Below are 17,358 nucleotides of genomic sequence, written 5' to 3' on the forward strand. Positions count from 1 at the left end.
ACAGTACTGCATGTTTAAGTGATTTGCTTAGTGTCAGGCCTCATACTCTGCCCACCGCTCACACCCAGTGGGCCCAGCCTGCTGCTTGTCGCACAGAGCCTCTCGTGGCACCAGCTATGGCCTTTGGTTCCCACCCACCCACATTCTCTGATGTAATTTGGCTCTTCTCTGGCAAGAGTTGTGTCAGGACCTGGGACTCAAGCCAGGATTTCTGTGTCCCCATCTCAGAGTGGGAAGTTGGGACGGGAGCTCTGGAGTCCTGGCCTCTGTCCCTCGTCTACCCAGGGTTGTGATGGGTATCAGTGGGTTGTGCTTCACAGAGACTATGTAATCTGTGGACAGGGTTCTGGGCTTTTCTAACCCAATTTGATCCCATATGGGGTCCCAGCTGGACTGGGTCGCCTGTCCAGCTTTGCTGTCAGCATCCTTCGACAATCTGCTGAAGTATTGTGGGTCTCCATTGCCTCAGCCCACAAACAAGGACTGGAGAGTGATACCCAGAACACTTATCCTGGAAGATCTAGGACAAATAAGTCACTTCTTCTCTCCTTCTTTGTAAAAGTTGGATCTTAGAAGGTGGTATTGTAGGCAATTAAGAGCAGTGTTTTTGGAGTAAACAAACAAAAACAAACCCATTGCTGTTGAGTCGATTCCAACTCATAGCGACCATATAAGAAAAGACAATAAAAACTCAGACCCTAGATAGGCCATCTAAGAGCTGTGTGATGTTGGGTGAGTGATTTCACCTCTCTGAGCCTCAATTTTCTTAAAAATGGTCTCAGGGCCAGAAGAACTGGATGGTGCCAGGCTACCATTACTGAGCATTTTGACAGATATTATAGAAGAATCTTGATCAAAAGGGGAAAAAATTCAGAACAGAATTACAAATTTTCATGGAACCCGGATTTTTTGGAGCCATAGAGGCTGGATTAACCCCCAAAACTATTGTCCTGAAATAATCTTTAAACCTTAAACCAAAAAATATCCCCCGACATCTTCTTAAAACCAAACAATAGTTTAGCTTAACTAGTAAAGAATGTCTGCCTTGAGCATTGTGCTCTTTTAAAATCTATCTCTATGGGATCAAATTGACAACAGCAACTCAAAAGATTAGATAGGAGACTTAGGGGTCAGTGAGTTTATGCTAATGGAGGAGGAATAACTCAGAAAAGGAGGGTGAGAATGGTTGCATAACTCGAGGAATGTAGTCAATGTCACTTAAATGTACGTGTAGAAACTTCAATTGGTGTATGTTTTTGCTGTGTATATTCTTAACAACAACAACAATAACAAAAATAATTGAAAAACAAAACAAACAAACAAACAAACAAAAAAAAAAACCAAACAAGTGGTCTCAGAGGTTAGTGTGAGAGTGGAATGAGGTAAACTCATCAAGCACTTGGGCCAAGTGTCTAGCATACAGAGATCACTCACGAAATGATAGCTGTGATTTTTATTATTATTGCCAAGTGGCCACTAGAGCCAGATGTGACTTCCTTTGCTTCAAGGAGTTTCTTGAATTTGCTTAAAACAAGCTGTGAGCTTCAAAGGAAAGGAGTGAGGGTGAGAATGATGGGTGGGGAAAGCTGTGTGTCCTGAGTCAGATCAAGCCTGATGCAGGATCCATCAGAGGGACATGGCTTTTGTGGCTGGGACCCCCCCAAGAGGCAGCCACTGCCAGAAATCAAGGTGGGAGTAGGGGAGCTGGGTCACCTGGGGTTGCCTCGTTCCTGCCACGCTGCTCCCCTGTCCAAGGTGCTGAAATCTGCCTCAGGCCCAGCCTCTTCCTTGTCATGCATACCCATGAACCACCTGCTTCCTACCTCCTCCTTTCAACTTCACAAGTATATACTGAGCATGATGGGGCAATGGTTAAGAGCTCAGCTGCTACCTGAAAGGTTAGCGGTTTGAACCCACCCAGCCACTCTACAGGAGAAAGACCTGGAGATCTACTCATGGTGATCTGCTCCTGTAAAGATTACAGCCTAGAAAACCCTATGGGGCAGTACTACTGTGTCACATGGAGTCCCTGTGAGTTGAAATCCATTCAGTGGCACCCAACAACAACATACAGGGAGGGGAAATAAAAAAGAATTTAAATAGATCTCCAACCCAGGGAGCTCAGAGCTTATAGGGAAGATTATTCAAGCACACACAAATGCCTTAAGAGAGCTGAGGACAAAGGGTAGGGGGTTCATTTTCCTATTTCTTGGGGGCTCAGTGACATCCCACTTCCCACCTTCACCCCTGCCTTCTTTCTCTTCTGCAACTTTGGCACCCTCCCAGACTGTGCCTCTCATACCTTTTCTGATCTGACCACAGCATACGGATCTTCCACAAGGCAGCCCCTTCTCTAATGTCACCAGGTCTGGGAAGACTAATAATCAGTTACTGGGGAGGGGGGATATAGAGAGAGAAAGCAGAGGGGTGGAATCTCTGATAACTGAAGGAGCCGTCTAGACGGGGGTGAGCTCCTTGTCGTATTTCTGCATGCCCTCGTCTGGGAGCAGCACTTCCACTGTGAAGCTGACCTTCTTGGTGTGAACAAAGCTATAGGTGTTGTCAAAGCACAGGACATCTGGGGGAACAGATGGACAGATGAGTAGTTGAACCTGGCTTCACACTCCCTGCATCTCCACCCCAGCCACAGGGGAGGGAGGACAGGCTTGTGTTCCCACCGGCTTTGTTTGCCAAGTTTTCACCAGTCCTGCTCCCTCCCATGGAAACTGACCATTCCCCCACACACACCCCAAGCAGGGCCTGTAAACAGACACTGACCTCCTCCTGGCACCATGCCCAGGTTGGCTTTATTTGCACCAACTGGCAATAGGACAATGGCGATTGAATCTCATTGTCTACATACCTGGAAGCTCACATAATGGGGATGTGGGGGAGGGAGGGAACTGGAACTATCAGAGGCCTCTTGGCCCCCTTGGACAAAGTGGGGTGCTGGGTCAGGCCTACTGCACACCCTCTGCCTCCTCACAACCCACCCTAAGAGGCAGAGGTTATAACCCACATTCACAGGTAAGCAACCCAAGGCTCCAGACTGGTAAGACATTGGTGGTGCAAATGGCTAACAAGCTAGGCTGCTAACGAAAAGGATGGAGGTTTGAGTCAACCCAGAGGTACCTAGGAAGAAAAACCTGGTGCTCTATGTCCAAAAATCAGACATCAAAAACCCTGTGGGGCACAGCTCTGATACACATGGGATTGTCAAACTAGAGTCAACTTGACAACAACTGGGTTTTATTGCAGCTACCGGAAGCTGAGGTGGGGCCCTAACACAATACCAAGCTGCTAACTGTGTAGCTCTGGACACGTTGCTTTACTTCTCAGAGCCCCAGTTTCCTCATGGGGGACAATTGTTGTTAGTTGCTCTGACTCATGGTGACCCATGTGTGCAGAGTAGAACTGCTCCATAGGGTTGTCAAGCAGATCACCAGTCCTTTCTTCTGAGGTGCCTCTGGGTGGCTTTGAACTGCCAGCCTTTTGGCTAGTAGTTGAGTGCGTAACTGTTTGTGCCACCCCGGGGCTCTATGGAGAAAATTACACTTGCCCCATTGTCCTTTATCTGTGTCCTGTGACCTGAGTGCTCTCAAACCCTTTGGGGCCTGTGTGTCTGCGTTGTCTCTGACTCTTGGCATACAGGAAGCACTCACAGGTGTGAACTGAATGAGTGTCCATGTGAATGAGTGACATTAATCTAGGCTGTGTGTCCCTGGGAGAGTCACTGTCTGTCTGTTCCTCCTCTAAACTGTGGGACAGTTATCTCCAGCCTTCTGATGCCAGGGCCCAGCAGGACAGACTTACAGATGCCAGCTTCCGAGCAGGTAAGGCTCCCATCCTCGGGCACCATGTGGGCATTGTAGCGCTGGCTGGGCAGCACCTCCGTCATCTCGCCTGCTCGCTGCTGCTCCCCCATCTTAGCCTTCAGGAAAATCCCAAAGCCAATGTCTGCACCATCTGATGAGAACTGCCACCTGTGGGGTTTGGTGCAGGGTACAGTTTCTGCTCAGCCCAACAGGTCCTCCAGGGGCTGGGGCCCAGGCAGGGCAGGGATGGTGGCCTGTCCCTACCTGAGGACACATCCTGGGAACAGTATCTCGTATTCCACCTGGTGCGAGGAGCCACGGCTGATCTGCACTGAGTGCTCATACTGAGTCTTCACCTGATCCCTCACGTACATGGACTTGGGGATCTCCCCGCCATAGTTGATCTGCAAATATAAGGAGGGATGGACTTGCCCCTCCATGGCCATCATTCATGCTCTTTCTCCTGTCTGAGACACTTTCATCCTCTCCAAGAAATATCCTGCTCATCCTGTTCCCCTTACCTCTTCTGGGAAGCCAGCCCTACCCTCTAGGCTGGGCTGAGGCCTCCTCTGGGCCCTCACAGGTCCCCAGCGTCCTCTTTCAGTTCATCCCTCTGGGTCAACATTCTCTCATTCCTCAGAGAGTCCCAGATGGAGCAAGAGAAAGGTGGGGTGCAGAACTCAAATTCTAGTAAGAAGACCAGACTTAATGGTCTGACTGAGACTGGAGGAAGCCCGGAAATCATGGCCCCCAGATTCTCTATCAGCCCAGAACTAAAACAATTTCCGAGGCCAACTCTTCAGACAGGGATTGGACTGGACTATGGGACATAAAGTGATACTCGTGAGGAGTGTGCCTCTTAGCTCAAGTAGATACAAGAGACTAAACGGGCAGCTTCTGTCCGGAGGTGAGATGGGAAGGCAGAGGGTTAGGAGCTGGCTGAATGGGGAATCAGGGGTGGAAAGGAGGAGTGTGCTGTCACAGTATGGGGAGAGCAAATTACAGTCCTATAACAATGTATGTATAAATTTTTGTATGGGAAAAAAAAACAAAACAAAACAAAACAAACATTCCATCATTCCTTGTTTGCCTGCACAGCTGCTGAGAGCTACAGGAGGGCAGAGCCGGGATTGTCTTGCTCAGTATCTGGCTCACAGGGGTCCCTCCACAGATGTTTGTGGAATGAATGCAATGAATTCATGGGTGGGAAGGAATCCAGCTCCACTCCCCTGTCCTGGGGTTCTTTGTACCTTGGTTAAACATTTGGGGTTTCCATCTGGGTCAGTCAGGGTTCCCCCAAACTGGGCAGGCAGTTCCTCGGGACTGATGAGTTTCAGCAAACCTTCCTTCCAGTTGTCTGCGGGCAAGGAGAATGAACAGAGATCATCAGACATGGAGGGGACCCATCAGTTCCCCACACCCTACCAGGAAAAGCCCCACAGAGGCGGGACTACCAGGGCCAATTTATCAGCATCCTCGGCCTCAAGCTACAGGAACTGTCTTTCCCAGACTCATCTTTTTTTTTTCAATTGAACTTTAGATGAAGGTTTACAGAACAAACTAGCTTCTCATTAAACAGTTAGTACATATATTGTTTTATGACATTGGTTAACAGCCCCATGACATGTTCGTACTCTCCCTTCCCAACCTCTGGTTGCCTATTACTAGACTTCCTGTCCCATCCTGCCTTCTAGTCCTTGCCCCTGGTCCAGCCTCATCTTGCTATAGAAACGTATTTCTCCCTAACTGAAGGTTTTCACATTCTTTTTTTTTAATTGTAGTAAATTATATATACATATATGTAATTATACACATACACATATATAATAAAACATTTGTCTTTTCAACATTTTTGCATGTTCAATTCAGTGACATTAATTACATTCATCATGCTCTGCAACCATCACCAATATCTTCGTCTAAATTTTTCCTTCAGAAACTCAGTGCTCCCTGAGGATTTGCATATTCTTGAGGGTCTCCCAGTCATCAGTTGTAAAGATAAGAGTTTGTCTAATTGACTCAAGGAGATTGAAGACCCAGTGAGGTCAAGGGTCTTGCTGATGTCACAGAGTGAGTAAGTGGCATACCCAAGTCAGACCTCTTGGTGGGGGATGGATAACCCTGGGCCTTTGGCTGGATACTCCGCTCATGTAATCACCACGACCATAATGCCCATTATAGTACTGTTCTTTATACCCTACGCAAAGCTCTAAGAGTTCTGGATACTGGAATGTTTACCATGTCCCCAAGCCCGTGGCCAGTCCAGGCTACCTACCCTACCCCGTGGCCATGGGAGATTCCTCGCCTCCAGTGGGATACGGGTGAAGACCACAATGCCTGGCATACCAGGGCCAAATGTACAGGGCCCCGTGGGACACCATGTGGGTCGTAGGCTTTGCACTTGGGTCCTGGAGTGTGGCAGTAACCCACACTGCTCCCAGATTTGGGGAGCTTAGAAGGCAGGGACCTAGGCCTCTCAAACCAGGCTACCTTGTGATCCATCAAGCTCCCCATCCCAGTGGAGCTGGACAGTGGCAGAGGCTCAGGTACCAGGAAAAGAGAGAAATTAGAGATTTTTAAGATTCTCCCCCTCATTCCTCAGATACTCTGATTCTATGGTCTGACCATTCTTTTTGGGAGAATTTACCCTACAAGCATAGGATCATTGGTTTGGGTTTAAGAACTATTTCTCTTCTCTTTCTTTTGTTCTTTTTCCTTCTCTGTCACTTTTAACACAATTTTTCCTACTTGTAAAATTAACACATACTTATTGTATAAAATTTAGAACATACAGAAAAATACTAATAATAAGTATTAAAACCACCTGATTTCTCTTCATTTACAAATCATTTTGTTGTATTTCCTTCTAGAAATATATATTTGTTTTTACAAAAATAAAATTATGCTGTCCACATCACTTTATAATCTATTATTTTTACTTAATGACATTTTTCATCACATTAAATATTCACCCACAACACAATTTTTCATGGCTGTCCCCAAATTCATCAAATGGATACAATGTGATTTCCTTATCCAGTCCCTTCTTATTGGGCCTCCCTCCTCTTCATAGCTCCTCTTTCTACTCTTCTTCCCCATCCTCTTCAGCCCAGGTTTCCATTACTGAGGTAATGAGTATTGAAAGGAAACTGAGGTCCATAGACCAGAGGTTGCCTAGCAACCAAACAGAAACTGATAATGAGGCAAGTGTGGAGACTTTAGTCACCAAAGGGTTATGGCAGGGAATAAAGCATGGGTAGCTGGATAAACTCTATAGTGTAAGACCAACCTCACTTTTGGGTAGGAGGAGGCTCTGACTCTAAGTGATGGGTAGAGTTCTGGATGGGGTGATGGACAAACCTCACTCCAAAGCTCATGCATGGAACTCAGAGGATGGTGCTGGAACTACTTACTACCAAGCACTATGATTTTCCTGCGGGTGTCTTCACTCAAGAAGGGCTTCATGAGATTGTAGCCCACAGGGAACAGTTTGGTGGCTGGAGAGACACAAACAAGGATAATGGGGAGAAAATAATTCCATTGGGCCACTCCCATAAGTTGTAACCAGAGATATGGCATAGTCATGAGCAATGCTGGCCAGTTCCAATGCCCTGCACCCACCCAACCAAACAACTAACCAACCAATTTGCCAAATCAGCCAACAATCAGCCAACCAACCAACCAACCAACCATCCAACAAATCATCCAACCTGTCAACTTACCAACAAATAATCCAATCAATCAAACTGCTGATCAGCCACCTAATCAGCCAGCTAGAAAATCAGCTAATCTACCAGTCAATCAACTAGCTACCCAACATACCAGACAACCAGCCAGCCAATTCACCTTCTAACTAGCCAACCAATCATCTAACCAACCAATCATCTAACCCACTAAATAGCTAAACAATTACCCAAAAATCAGCCAACTAGAAAACTAGTCAACTGAAGAATCAGCTAACCAGCCAATTAACTTCCTTCTCTAGCCAGTCAATTATCCAAACAGCCAGAGAGCCAACCATCCAAGATCCAGCCAAAAAACAAGCCAGCAGCTCAACTAATTTGGCAACCAGTCACCCAATGGACCAACCAACCAGCCAACCAACAAACATCCATCCATCTACCCACCCACCCAAACAACAACCACCCAAATACTTAAATATATATTAAGCATCCACCATGGCCCCAGACCCATGGAGGATACAACAGAAGTGGAGAATTAGAGCCCTGGTCTTCAAGAAGCAGACAATCCAGCTAGGAAACACTATGAACACACATAAGACAACTGGAGGTCCCCACAAAGCAGAAAACAGGAAAGGCAACATTGGACTGCATATCTGCCAGTGCTGGAGGAAGTCTGGGGAGAAAGAGATCAGCATAGGCAGCAGAAGTGAGGAGGGATTCCTGGAAGAGCTGGGGTCAGAGTTGGCTCCTCTTGCAGTAAGGTCAACTATAGCAGTTAACACTTATCAAGAGCTTACTCTATGCATGTGCTCTAAGTGAGTTGCATGCACCCAAGCACCAACTTGCCTCACAGCAACCTTGGGAAAAAGGCACAATTTTCATCCCCATTGTACAGACGAGAAAACAAGGGCAAAGGAGAGCAAAGTCACTTGCCACACACCTTTCACGATGAGCATGAACTTCAGGATCTCTGGGTAATTCTCTTCAAGGAGACCAAAGAACTAGGGAACCAAGAGAGACCCCATCAGAGCCCACACCTCATTTGCTATCCTCCATTTCCTCTGCAACTTCCTCTCTGGAGAGGAGGGCTGTGGAAGGTTTCCCTTCTTGCCATCACCCCTGCTGGCCACTGGAGAGCACCATCTCCCCTCAGACCATTACGATCACAACCTAATAATAATCACATAATAATCTCCATTGTTAGAGTAAATGTTGTAGTTATGATAGTATAGTAATAGTAATAATAATGACTACTGTTTATTAAATGCTCACTATTTGCCAATCATTGTGTATATACTTTACATATCAACTCACTGAAGTATCCCTATATCCCTCTGAGATGCAGACTAATGTTATCCCCATTTTGTAGATGAGGAAAAGGAAGCATTGAAGGGCGAAGTGACTTGCTTGAGTCACAGAGTTGGGGATGACAGGGCTGGGAAGGGTTTGGCAGAGGCTGGCCAAAGAGGACTCAGTAGTGTTGTTGTGAAGCCTGTTCTGTGGGATCTTATAGGAAACACTCTAAGGCCCTTTTGGTCCTGAGCAGCTGTGATGGGGCTTAGACAGGGCCCACCTTTTACTAAATCCTGGCTCTGAGTAGGCAGTAAAGACACAGAAGACTAAGCTGGTCATCAAAATAAGTGGGAGAACACCCACGGGCCTTTTCCTCACCTGCTGGTACACTTCCACCAGAGGTTTCCAGAAGTGCTTCAAGCCCAGGCCCTCACAGTCAAATATCATTACGATGGTCTCAATCTTCCTCCCGAGCTGTGAGGATGAGAACAAGTCATGGTTCTTGGGTTTAGGATCAGGCTCAGAACTTGACAGATGGTGACCCAAGCACATCACCTCTCAGGGATTCTTCTAGCCCCCACCCCCAACTCTGTCCTTATAGGAGGGAGTGGACAAAACAGAGAATGCATTTCCTCATCCATCCATCCATCCATCCATCCACTCATGCATTTATCCATCAATTCACCATCAATCCATTTACCCATCCATCCATTTATATGGCCAACTATCCATTTATCCCCCCATTTGTCCAACCAATATTTATTAAGTACTTATTTTGTGCCCAAAACAGGGAGTATAATGTGTAATCCTCAAAAATCCATAGTTCTTGTCCTTAAAGAGTTTACAGCCTGGTTGGAGAGATTAGAAAGCAACAGGTCATCACAGTCTGTGATAACTGCTGAGGTAGGACAGCACAAGGGCTGTGGGAACAGAGAAGAGGGGTGCTTAACCCAGACAGGAGAGTTAGAGAAGGTGACATCTAAGCTTGAGACCTAACCGGTAAATAGGAGAGAGCCAAGTGAAGTTATGCGAGGCCAGTGTGGATGGTGGGGGTAGGGTGATCCAGGTAGAAGGAAGAGCAAGTACAAAAACTCAGAGGAAATAACAAGAAACACACATTAGGTCTTGTGTGTTAAGCCATTTACTTGCATTAACTTATTTAATCTTCGCAATAATTATTTACTATTATCTCTGATTGTAGGTGAGGAAACTGAGGCTCAGAGAGGTGAAGTGACTTTCCAAGACCACACATTAATTGGCAGAGCTGGGATTTGACCCAACAAACACACCCCAGGCAGATCCCACCCTCCTCCCACCTTCTGCTTTGCCTGGGCCTTACCCGCTCGGTCTGCAGGTCACACTCGTGCAGGATACGCTCACAGTCCCTCATCCTGGTCTTGAGCAGGTCCTGCTTGGTGACAGAGAAGAGCAGCCCCTTGGGGTCGAGCGGCCCGATGATGTCGTACCACACAGGACAGCCATCGCGGTCGTAGCCGCATAGGCCCCCAGGCATGTACTTCTGGATCACCTGGGCTTGGAAAGACGCATAGAACTCGGCATGATGCACCTCCCTGGAGACCCTCAAACCAGGCTGTCTTGGGGAGGGTGAGCCTATGCACCATGTACAAAGCACTGTCCTCCCCTGGAGGATTGTGCTGTTGTCCCAGGTGACACACCCAAGGGTCCCATGGGGGAGAGCCTTGCTCACAGTGGGCAAATGCCAAGGCCAAGGCTCAGGTCAGACCAGGATCTCAGCCTCTGGGCTCCTTAGTTCAGCCTCCAACGTTTCCCATGTCCTTTTCAACTGAGGGGGGTTGGGCTTAATGATGAAGAACTTGAATTCTGAAGGTCAATAGACCTGGTTCAAATAAAGATTCTGCAGCTGTGTGTCCTTGGGCAAGTGATGTCACCTCTCTGAGCCTCATTGCCTCTCCTCTTTTATAAAATAGTTTGGATAGTCCCTCCTTCATAGGACTATTGGGGAAACTCCCTGAGATAATGTTGGCACAGCATAGCGCCCAGCCCGGAGCACATGCCCCACAGATGAAACTGTCATCATTACTAAGATGCCAGTAGTGGGACTGTCATTACCAATGCCCTGGTGAAATGAATTTCTTTCCCAGCCAGACAGGATGCTTCGGGCAAGGTTCTATGGGAGAGAGGTACAGAGGTGCAGCCTAACTGTAGTAGTTAAGAGCCTGAGTATGGGAATCAGACAGGCCTCAGCTGAAATCCCAGCCTCACCTTGGGGCTGTGAGACTTTGGGCCAGCTGCTTAAACTTTGCTGGGCATCAGTTTTCTAATCTGTAAGATGGGGACGATAGTATCCACCTCATAGAGTCGCAATGATTAAATGAGCTCATGCAGGTAGAGACTTAACCCAGACACAGACCTTGTAAGCCCCCAGGGAATTTTCATTATTATTATTATTATTATTATTATTATTATAGGAGAGATGCCTACATCCCAGGGGTTCCATGCCCTTCACTCATCGTCCCCCAGTGACCCAGACGCTGCTTGGGTGGTATGTCATGAAAGATTGGGGTGTGTATGGTGTTGGCCTCACCTCTGGAGGCTGCCAATCAAGGATGTGGTCAATGTCCATGGTCTTCCGAAACTCCATGTACTGGAAGGGAAATGTATGGTAAGACCCTTCTGGGCTCCCAGCACCCCTAAGGAGGGGATGGAGGTAGGGACTTGAGGAGTGGATTGTCCCCCATGAAACCTCTCCCCAAATCTCCAGGGTGGGTGAGTCTCACCTTGCGGAGCATGGCTCCTGATTTCTGCAGGTCAAAGTTCCGAGCTGCGGAAAGATGGAAGGAAGCCATGAAGAGGAAAGAGGCTGTGCTGTAGCTAACTTACTTTACTCGTGGGCAGTGGGAGATATGGAGAGCTCTGGGGTACCCTGCGGGAACCTCCCTTTCCTGCCGTCTACCTTCTCCCGGACCTGGACATATGAATCAAGGTGATGTGGTCAGATCCAAGGAACATGGGTCATTTGGGAGCAATTGGGACCAGGTCCCTCTTGCTGCCCTCTCACCTGACTTCCTCCATCTCTGCCCTCACCTCGGAGCCAGCGCAGAAGGAAGTAGTCATCAGGGTTGGGAAGGGCAAGTAGCATGTCCTGGACATTTTCTCGGAACTGGGAAGAGAGAGGCTGAGCCTTGGCTTTCAGTCTCAATGATTGTTTTCATCATCCCTCCTCGCCTCCCACATAGGTCTGGCCTATACTGACGGAAGGGTGAGTGAATGAATGGATAGAAAGAGAGATGGATGATTGGGTGGGTGAGTGGGAAGATGGATGAGTGGTTGGATGGATAAGTAGTTGGATGGATGGATTGATGGGTGGTTTTAAGAAAAGAAAGATAGATGAATGGATGGATGGATGAGTGGGTGGATGGATAGGTGGGTGAATGGAAGAAAGAAGGGATGAACAGGTGAATGGGTAGAAGAAAAGCTGAATAGATGGATGGGTGGGTGGAAGGATGGATGGGTGGATGGATAGATAGATGGATGGTTGGAAGAAAGGATAAATAGTTGGGTAGATGGATTGGAGTATGGATGTATTCTTAGTTCTCTCCATGTGTTAGCCCACCAAGGCTTCTGCTTTTTTCATCCCATTTTCTGCAAAAACATGGTTAGTGATTATGTGGCCTTTTTCCCATTAACCATGGGGACGACAAAGCACCCTGCTCTGACTCTCTGGCTCATACAGACAGATCTGTCATCCTTCAAGTTTGTGCCCCAGGGAGGGAGGGAGAACAGAATTACAGGGCAGATTATGATCATCCTTCAGCCATCACCTACAAGGCCTGGGAGGAAGAGAGAAGGGGGTCCAACTGCCAGATAAAGCTCTCTGAAGCCTCTGGGTAAGGAGAAGGCAGGCTGAATCCTGAGTGGACATCACCCCCGCTATTGCCTGGAAGCTCTCTCAGTTGCTCCCTCAACCTCTGCCCGAGACAGGGCTGATGTTACCAGGCACTGCGGGATCTAACGCTGGAGCAGGTGACAACAAAGAGATAAACTGTCAAGGGGATGTTGGCACATTAGAGTAGGACCTGCTGAACCAACAGAGTGGGGCAGGATTCTGGCCACCCACCTGCCCCTCAACATCTTTCCCCAGGGCTTCCAAAGAAGGGACTCTCACCTTGGCTAGCATCTCTGCCTGCTGGGGGCTGAGGTCTCCAACGTGGCCGCTCATGGTGCCAGGTGAGGTTCAAGGAGTGGTGGCTACAAGGGGAGGAGGCCAGGTCTAGTCTCTCAGTGCTGATACAGTTGGGGCCTTTTGCCCCCACTCCTGGGTGTGGCTCCAGGCACCTCCTCCTTGGCCTCAACTGTTAAGATTGCACATTACATAACTGGGATTAAGTGAGGTCCCGTGTTTGGCTCTGGGACAGGTTGGGTGACACGGGTTGCTGGAGGGAGTGCCAGAGGAGCCCTGCCAGGTGGAGGGAATGAGGCTGGCCTCCTGTGGCCTGAGCACCAAGGATGAGTGCCTGTAGAACCCTCATCAGCACTGCCAGGCCTCTGGAGGCCACCGCCCTGGAGAAGAGGGGGATCTCAAGAAGAAATGCCGGCTCCCTACTGGCACCCTTTCTCTCTGGGCCTCAGTTTCCCCATCTTACTACTAATGAAGAGACCCCACATCTAGGTTCTCCAAACCACCCACCTGAACCAGCTCTAGCAGTGTACAAACAAGTCTGTGGGCTTGGGTCTACTGGTGAACACTTAATTTATATTATCAGAAGGTTAGGAGGAACTTGTTCTTCTTTAACAAGCATCTACCTTCAAAGAGAGGACAGCGTGGGGGTAGAAAATTTCAGAAAAATGGGCTCAAAAGGTATCCTTGGTGAAAGTTTGTTTTCCATGGAGCAGAAACTACTTTTACTGATGTCTTTCAAATCCTATCCTGCAGAGCTGGCCCTGAGGAGCCCAACATGGGAAAGGCTGAGCACCCTGACCCTACTGTCCTTTCTTGGTCATGAGGTCCTTGCTAAGGTCATGAGGACAGCGAGGGGCTTTATATAGGGCACCTTGTCCTTGACCAGTTAGGGATCATTGCAGTAAGGGAAAGGTGGGGAGTGTTGAGGGCCTTGGGAGGTGAGGATGTTTATTTTTGGTTTCAAATATTTGATCACGAGTCTCTGGCTGGTGCAAACGGTTAAAGACTCAATTGCTAGCTGAAAGGTTGGCAGTTCAAACCAACCCAGTGACACTTCGGAAGACAGGCCTGGTGATCTACTTCTGAAAGGTCATAGCCTTGAAAACCCTATGGAGCAGTTCTACTCTTCACACCTGGGTCCCCAGGAGTTGGAATTGACTCAATGTCAGCTAACAATAACAACAACAAACAGTTGATCAGGTGAGGGGGATTCACTTGGAAGGGAAGGAGTTAAGGGGTCATCTATGTCAGGTGATAAGGGAAGCCCAAAGGGCTCCCCTGTTGTCTTAGTCATCTAGTGCTGCTATAACAGAAATACCACAAGTGGATGGCCTTAACAAGGAGAAATTTATTCTCTCACAGTCCAGTAGGCTATAAGTCCAAATTCAGGGTGTCAGCTCCAGGTGAAGTCTTTCTCTTCTCTGTCGGCTCTGGAGGAAAGTCCGTGTCATCAGTCTTCCCTTGGTCTGGGAGTATCTCATCTCAGGAACCTCAGGTCCAAAGGACATGCTCTTCTCCTGGCACTGCTTTCTTGGTGGTATGAGGTTCCCATGTCTCTCTGCTTGCTTCTCTCTTTTATATCTCAAAAGAGATTGGTTTAAGAAACTACCTAATCTTGTAGACCTCATCAATATAACTGCTGCTAATCCATCTTATTACATCATATTGATAGAGTTTACAACACATGGGGAAATCACATCAGTTGATAAAATGGTAGACAATCATACAATACTGAGAATCATGACCCAGCCAAGTTGACAGATATTTTTGGGGGACACAATTCAATTCATGCCACCTGTCCTTTGATTTCTGTCATGCTGCCTGACATCCTACCATTAGAAGTGCCCTGCTCTCCACTCCTCCCTGAAGCCTCCCTTCAAGATGGAGTCTCAGAGCATCATTACCCCATTTACTCAATGCACCTATCAGCACTTGCCCTGCCCACTTCCTGTGATTGGTGAGAAGAGCTAATGAACACATACAGATGTCAGAAGTTGTGCACATCTAAGGGATTATCCTCTAGTTGTCAGAAGCTCCAGGGGGCATCAATGACCATCTCTGTGGCCTCGGCCTGGGTGCAGGGCCTGACACATGAACACTGGTGCCAGTAATTGATGGTGAAATGAACAAGTGAGGAGGAGGCCTCTGAAGGGTGTTGGCAAAATAAAATGAGAGTGCATCAGCTTGGGACCATAGTGATGGCCACATGGCCACATCTTCCTGAACTTGCAGGGGTCTGCATTGACTGAAACCACTCCTGGGCTAGCCTAGGCCCCAACAGCTGAGTTAGCCTAACCCACTCTGGCCAGGGCTCTCCAGGTCCCCTACTCCTAGGCCATCCTGGATCCTCACCTTTAGGCTATCCTGGGCCTCTATTCCAGGCTATCTCAGGGCCTTTTCGGACTAACTATGGGGCAGCACCCAACACTTTCTTTGCTCTGGGATTCTGGATGGAGTTGGGCCAGAAAGAGAGGCAGGGGCTGTCTTCGGCCATTTCCCTCTGTATGGTGTGATGCCCGTGCCCTCAGGAGAGTTAGGTAACTGCCCTCCCAGTGCTGCCCCACTTCACATTCCAGCTCCATCTCTGCAGACCCTGGCTTCTGTCCACGCACACTTCCTGCCAGGCCTTCTGCGGGCAGGGACTGGGTTCCTCCACTATACTCTCATTAGCCCTAATCCTGCCCATTTCCCACCAGACTCCTTTCTCACCCTAGTCCCTCTAATGCGAGGTACCCTAGTTACTGCTGGAGAAGGCAGAGTTGGCCAGGGAGAACCAGAGCTGTTGGCCTGGCCTTCAGAGACATCCCTCAGCTCTTTCCCTGACCCAGAACATGAAGATGCAAAGACCATCTGCCTTGTGCATTGTTGTCTACAGCACCATCCAGTAGAACTTTCTATGATGATGGAAATGTTCTTCTGTCTCTGGGCTGTCCAGTATGTGGTAGCCACTAGCCACGTGTGAAGTGTGGTTAGTGTGACTGAGGAACTGAAATATTAATTTAATTTTAATTTAAATAGCTCCATATGACTTGTAAGGAGCGCTGGCGGCTCAACAGTTAAATGCTTGGCTGCTAACTGAAATGTAGGCGGTTGAAAACCAGCCAGCTGCTACATGGAGAAAGACCTGGTGATCTGCTCCTGTAAAGATTACAGCCAAGAAAATCCTATGGGGCAGCTCTACTCTGTCACATGGGGTCACTATGAGTTGGAATTAACTCAACAGCACCCAATAAATGTGACTTGTGGCTACTATATAAAATAATGTGTGTCTACTACAATTTACTGAGGGCTTTTTATGTGCCAGGCCCTATCCTAAGTGCATTATCGCATCGAAACATCAGAACACCCCTGTGGGGTAGGTACCATGATTAAACCCATTTTACAGATGAGGAGACTGAGGTATCAAGAAGTTAAGTAATTCAGCCAAGGTTAAGCCCATGTGAATAATAACTCTGCTGTTGTCCTGTCAGGCTAGCACACAATCTCAGCTCCAGGAGACTCCCAGCTAGTCAGGGAGAGGACCCGGACACAAAAGTCACCCCAGTATGATGCAGGTGGCATTTGAGCCAGACATTGAAGGGGAGGATGTTGCTTAGTGGAAATGGAAGTAGAGAGGAGGACATCCCAAGTGTTGGGGATAGCATGGGCAAAGGTGTGGAGGGGAGAATGTAGGGATGAGTGTGGCTGGGCAGGGCTGAGGAATGGAGCAATGAAGGATTTGTGACAGTGGAGCCACACAGATCTGAGAGCAAGTCTCAGGTCCCATTCTGTCTTAGTTATCTAGTGCTGCTGTAACAGAAATACCACAAATGGATGGCTTTAACAAAGAGAAATTTATTCTCTAACAGTTTAGGAGGCTAGAAGTCCAAATTCAGGGTGCCAGCCATAGGGGAAGCTTTTCTCTCTCTGTTGGTTCTGGGTGAAGGTCCTTGTCATCAATCTTCCTCTGATCTAGGAGCTTCTTAGCATAGGAGCCCCAGGTCCAAAGGATGCACTCTGCTCCTGGTGCTGCTTTCTTGGTGGTATGATGTCCCCGTCTCTCTGCTTGCTTCTCTTTTATATCTCAAAAGATGTTGATTTAAGACACGACCTAACCTTGTAGATTGAGTTCTGTCCTCATTAACATAACTGCCTCTAATCCTGCCTCGTTAACATCTTAGAGGTAGGATTTACAACACAAAGGAAAATCATGTCAGATGACAAAATGGTGGACAATCACACAATACTGGGAATCATGGCCTAGTCAAGTTGACATACATTTTTGGGGGACACAATTCAATCCATAACACCTACTCATTCTCTAACCTTGTGCAAGGTAACAGTTTAGCTCCTCCGTGCCTCAGTCTCCCCCAGCTGTAAAATGGGGCTAATTAAATTCACAACCATTCAAGATGCTGTAAGAGTA

The 17,358-nt window shown here is 47.8% G+C and overlaps 1 protein-coding gene across 2 annotated transcripts; it reads right to left on the minus strand.

The window, feature by feature from the left end:
* Positions 1 to 2,061: 2,061 nt before the first annotated feature.
* LOC101340557 (SEC14-like protein 3) lies at positions 2,062 to 13,080 on the minus strand. Of its 2 annotated transcripts, XM_004378941.1 has the most exons (12): positions 12,939 to 13,080; positions 11,858 to 11,933; positions 11,551 to 11,594; positions 11,358 to 11,417; positions 10,131 to 10,319; positions 9,170 to 9,265; positions 8,439 to 8,499; positions 7,229 to 7,312; positions 5,066 to 5,172; positions 4,080 to 4,219; positions 3,814 to 3,983; positions 2,062 to 2,578 (listed from the first exon to the last, which is right to left on the minus strand). In XM_004378941.1, the coding sequence occupies exons 1-12, from the start codon at positions 12,990 to 12,992 to the stop codon at positions 2,457 to 2,459; spliced, it is 1,203 nt and encodes a 400-aa protein (XP_004378998.1). In that variant the 5' UTR covers positions 12,993 to 13,080; the 3' UTR covers positions 2,062 to 2,456. The 2 variants fall into 2 exon arrangements, with proteins under 2 accessions (XP_004378998.1, XP_023589405.1); XM_023733637.1 differs by lacking the exons at positions 11,358 to 11,417; positions 11,858 to 11,933; positions 12,939 to 13,080 and having other exon boundaries at positions 2,457 to 2,578; positions 11,551 to 11,562.
* Positions 13,081 to 17,358: the final 4,278 nt, after the last annotated feature.

Source organism: Trichechus manatus, unplaced genomic scaffold (assembly GCF_000243295.1).
Source record: "Trichechus manatus latirostris isolate Lorelei unplaced genomic scaffold, TriManLat1.0 scaffold00061, whole genome shotgun sequence".
Taxonomy (NCBI): domain Eukaryota; kingdom Metazoa; phylum Chordata; class Mammalia; order Sirenia; family Trichechidae; genus Trichechus; species Trichechus manatus.

Coding starts and splice junctions, on each gene's coding strand:
- LOC101340557 (XM_004378941.1), bottom strand. CDS start 12,992: ATGAGCGGCCACGTTGGAGACCTCAGCCCCCAGCAGGCAGAGATGCTA. Junction 8,500..9,169: donor TGGTGGAAGTGTACCAGCAG/GTGAGGAAAAGG, acceptor TTGGTTCCCTAG/TTCTTTGGTCTCCTTGAAGA. Junction 2,579..3,813: donor CTGCTCGGAAGCTGGCATCT/GTAAGTCTGTCC, acceptor CTGTTCCCCCAG/ATGTCCTGTGCTTTGACAAC.